This window comes from Podarcis bocagei (assembly GCF_964188305.1).
Source record: "Podarcis bocagei genome assembly, chromosome: Z".
NCBI classification, from domain to species: Eukaryota; Metazoa; Chordata; class Lepidosauria; order Squamata; family Lacertidae; genus Podarcis; species Podarcis bocagei.
Window position 1 is genome coordinate 15,222,212 of NC_138140.1, and position 4,224 is coordinate 15,226,435.

At 44.9% G+C, this 4,224-nt stretch overlaps 1 protein-coding gene across 4 annotated transcripts in view; it reads right to left on the bottom strand.

The window, feature by feature from the left end:
- Positions 1-672, bottom strand: part of MED27 (mediator complex subunit 27) — a 202,457-nt gene extending 201,785 nt beyond the window's left edge. The window contains exon 1 of one of the 4 annotated variants that reach the window (XR_014004073.1): positions 388-668. Coding sequence is in view for 3 of the 4 variants with exons in the window: in XM_081179241.1 (XP_081035367.1) it covers positions 388-593 (206 nt within the window). In the remaining variant the exon portion in view is untranslated. Of the gene's footprint in view, positions 1-387 lie in introns of all 4 variants that reach the window. The other 3 variants (XM_081179241.1, XM_081179243.1, XM_081179242.1) reach the window with 3 other exon arrangements.
- Between the last annotated feature and the right edge of the window lie 3,552 nt (positions 673-4,224).

Genomic DNA, 4,224 nt, shown 5'->3' on the forward strand with positions numbered 1-4,224 from the left:
AATTAATTAACAGCAGCTACTCTCCCTTGTGGCTTGCTATGAACGAAGCAGCATTAACCTGCCCGTGGTGATTTCCACGGCATAACTCTTCAACGAACAGCAGCAGCAACCCTCCCTTAAGGCTTGCCCAAACCCACATAGCCTTCTTAAAACAGACTGTTCCTGAACGTGGAAGTTCCACTGTTCAGTTGTCACAGCGAATTAGCATTTCATTGCACTATCGAATTCCATATCTAATTGGGGGGGGGGGGTAGCCTTTTTCTCAAGCATTTCTAGCCTTGTGGGCACCATCTCCTCATCCCAGAAACGGGAGGAAGGGAGGGGGGAGTGTCGCCCAGGGCAACCTCCTCCTCGGCAGGTCTTTTTCCTCTTTCCCTTCCTCCTCACCCCAAGTCTCGGCTGACGGAGTGGAGGCTCTCTTGGAAGCTGGAGACGAAGCTCTTCTCACGGCCCTCCAAAGCCTCCTTGTTGCGCCTGCCGTCCTTGAGGCAATCGAAGACGCGCGTGACGCTGGAGCGCAGCGCCTGGATAGCCGAGATAGCCTGGGCAAAAGCCTCCAGGTTGACCCCGGCACTTAACACCCCATCCGCCATCTTTGGCCAGCAACCTCCTGTCGGAAAGCCGGAGCGCGAGGATATACTGAGAGGAGCGCGGGGAGGAGGACGCCGCCGCCGCAAAGCAGGCTGGGAGATGTAGTGCACGGAACTTGGGCAAAAGAGACTGAGGGACGCTGCGGTCGCAAAGCAGCCTGGGAGACCCTCTCCAAAAAAGCGCGGAGAATGAATCCTAAAGGGCAAGAAGACACTTCAGCCACAAAGCAGGCTGGGAGATGTAGTCCGCGGGACAGTGAGAAGATTTTCAGGAGATGTAGAGGCGTGTGATTGAAATCCGAGTGCTTTGTTTACCTCTTGTCTGCCAGGTTACCTGTTTAATGGTCACTTGATTGGATTGCCTGGGGAGCCTGGCCAGTCTTTTGTAATGATAAATACTTAGTTCCTGAGCCAGGTCACAGCCTCACACCCTATTCATATCTTAAATGTGCCCTTAAGACAGGATTTGTGAAGGAAAAGACAGTGGGGAGGCTTTTCCATTTTCCTTTGACGTTGCAGAGAAAACATTTGCTCAGTTTGGGAATCAAAATGCTTTCAGGTCGGTCTTCCTGTGCCGATCTACGTACGTGCTTGGTTCTTGGTTCGTTTAACATATATCTAAGACCTCAAAATTCCTATCACACCAATCACAATGAATAATGCTTCCATTGTTTTATCTTATTCATCATCCCCATCTGGGCACTAGAGATGGCAGATTAGAGACAGAGAGAACATTTTCCTTCCTTGAAACCACCAATGTAGCCAATGAGGCAAGGTAGTCACTTAACTCATTGCCCAAAAAGAGGATATACATTCCTCCCCCCCCCCCCTCTTTCCTCTTAAGGAACTTAAGGTAACATAAATGCTTCTCATCTTTTCCATTTTGAGCTCACAACAACCTTGTGAAGTAGGTAAGCCCCGATAGATAGTAACTGGCCCAAAGTAATCCAGTGGGCTTCATGTCTGAGTGGAGATTTTAACCATTGTTGCCAAGGCCCTGGTCCCAACAGGAGGTACAAATTTGCAATAGACATTTAGACAGATATTTGCATGTTTAAAAATCAAGGCAATTAATTTCCCATGTAAATAACCTCAAATAAATCATTCAGTTAAGTCCAAGCTTGGATCGCCCAAATAAGTACTACTATAAATTTGCCCTGATTTGTTTTGCGCCCAACCTCCAAAATAAATTCCCCTTCGGTTTATTGACACCCCCCCCCCCAATTCATTACCAGTCACCGCATCATCCCTCCAACCGAATCCCAGAAATGAAATTAAAGATGAACAGCATGCACTTTGGATGATGGAAAGATAACACTATCTTGCACAGTAGTAGATAGGTAGCCGTGTTGGTCTGCCATAGTCAAAATAAAAAAATTCCTTCCAGTAGCACCTTAAAGACCAACTAAGTTAGTTCTTGGTATGAGCTTTCGTGTGCATGCACACTTCTTCAGATATCTGTGTATCTGAAGAAGTGTGCATGCACACGAAAGCTCATACCAAGAACTAACTTAGTTGGTCTTTAAGGTGCTACTGGAAGGAACTATCTTGCACAGCCATTGAAATACTCTGCTGACCAAAGGAGTACAGGAATGGGGAATCTGGTCCTCCAGAAGCTCTTTGACTCCTGCTCCCATTGTCCTTGACCACTGACTGGCAAGAGTTGATGGGAGTTGGAGTCCAACACGTGGAGGACAGCAGTTCCCCCCTGTAGCATAAGGTGAGAGGCAATCATCTGCCCCTACTTATTCTACCACATAGAAAAAAATGGGATTGGTGTTTACAGCCCAGCTCTCCATCAAGGGATTCAGTGTCAGTCAGGGAAAATTGAGTGGAGTCAGGATCCAGTGAAAGCAAAGAAGATATTTATTTTTCTGCTGCAACAGAGTTCACACACACACCTTTCAAGGACCCAGAGCAAAGGTGTGCAAGAACTTTTGAAGACTTTAGAAAGTCTTAGCCCATCCCCTTAGCCAAAGACCATCCAAAATGCATTATACATACATCACAGAAAAAGGCGATCTACAACAGAAATGTGATAGTGTGGCTTGTCTCTCTTGCATTACTGATTGCATTACCAGGTTAGTCTGAGCCAGTCTTTTGAGATGGTAAATACTTTAGTGCTTGAATCCAAGTCACAGACACACCCTATTCATATACAAAAGACACCATTAAGAAACTGTTGCAGGAATTTATGTATAGTTTGGGGGAGTTGCCCCTCCAGCAGATATCATGCACATGCAGCCCACTACCAAAATCAGCACTATCACTTTTGTGGCTTTTGTTATTTGTCCCCACAAAACACTTCATCACAGTTTCTTCCTATCTATTCAAAGGGCCTTTGCTACACAGTACCAAATGTAACAATTCACTGATAAATGTATCTATGTACTGGTTCACTGGGAACACTTCAGAAATTCATATAGACATGTGAGCTCAGCTACTCAGCAGCCCCTCTGCATGAGTGATAATTCCTGACATCCTGATACCTGAGTGCCAGACAGGTAGACAGGTAGCCATTCCAGAAATAACAAACCAGATGAAGACAAAAGGGTGTGATTAACTTGGCTGGGAAACAGGGAAATGTAAATATCTCTTTTGTTACACTTGATGGGTGTTTGGTGGAGGGCAAGGAGAACCATGGGGCAGGGTTCAGGATGCTCAGATTACTGCCACCAGACCTCCCCTTTCATGATGTAACCATGATGTATTAGTGATGTAGTTTGGGGGGTGTAACATGGGGATTAGCAGCTAATAAAAGTTTGGGTTCTCTTTTGTTCGGGGGCTTCCATCTTGTTCCACCTTGTTGCAGGTGGGAGTCCTGTAGCAACAGTCTTCAATAAAGACCAAGCCTACTGGCTGCTGTTTTGCTCTGGTATTCCTGGCTGGTGTCCTTGTTTTTTGTCCAAGGGAGCCCTCAGATTACTCCGTTAACAATAGGATTTGTAGCATTTGTAAGTGAAAAGAACTACTGGGAAAGATTTCTCCAAGATATTTCCTTCTGCAGAGGAAACATAGAGTCTTTAGGAGAGCCAAGATGGCTTCAGGATTGCTCACCTGTACTTTTTCTGACATGTGGTTTATATACTTATGTATGTGTGTTTACCTTGTGCACTTATGAACGGGTGTTTTTTTTTTGAGACATTGGAAATCTTTTAACACCATATTTCTTACGAGCTCTGCGCTAATCACTGGCCCTGCTCCATTGGTAGGTTTACAGCACAATCCTACTCATGACTTCCTCAATACATCCCTTTGAGCAGATAGGAGTTCAGGTAATGATTGTTCACTCCCACCACCATACATTATAATAACTTTCCCTGCTCTTTCAATCAGCCATAACACACAAAGTCTCATGTTCTCAACAAGAGAATGAGAAGATATGAGTGCTCCAGCAATTTTTCCTCATGTTTTTCCACTTATAAATTCTGCAGAAACACAAAGCTATCCTTAGGATGTGCTAATTTTGTCCACATAACTTCTTTGCACTGTATTTATTTTTAGACCATTTTCCTGGAGAATGGCTTTATTCCCTTTTCTTCTATGCTCTACACATAATACTTAAAACATTGTGTGGGAATAAAGTGCTGACACTCATCGTCTGTTTTACATAATGCCCTGGGGAACCAGGCTG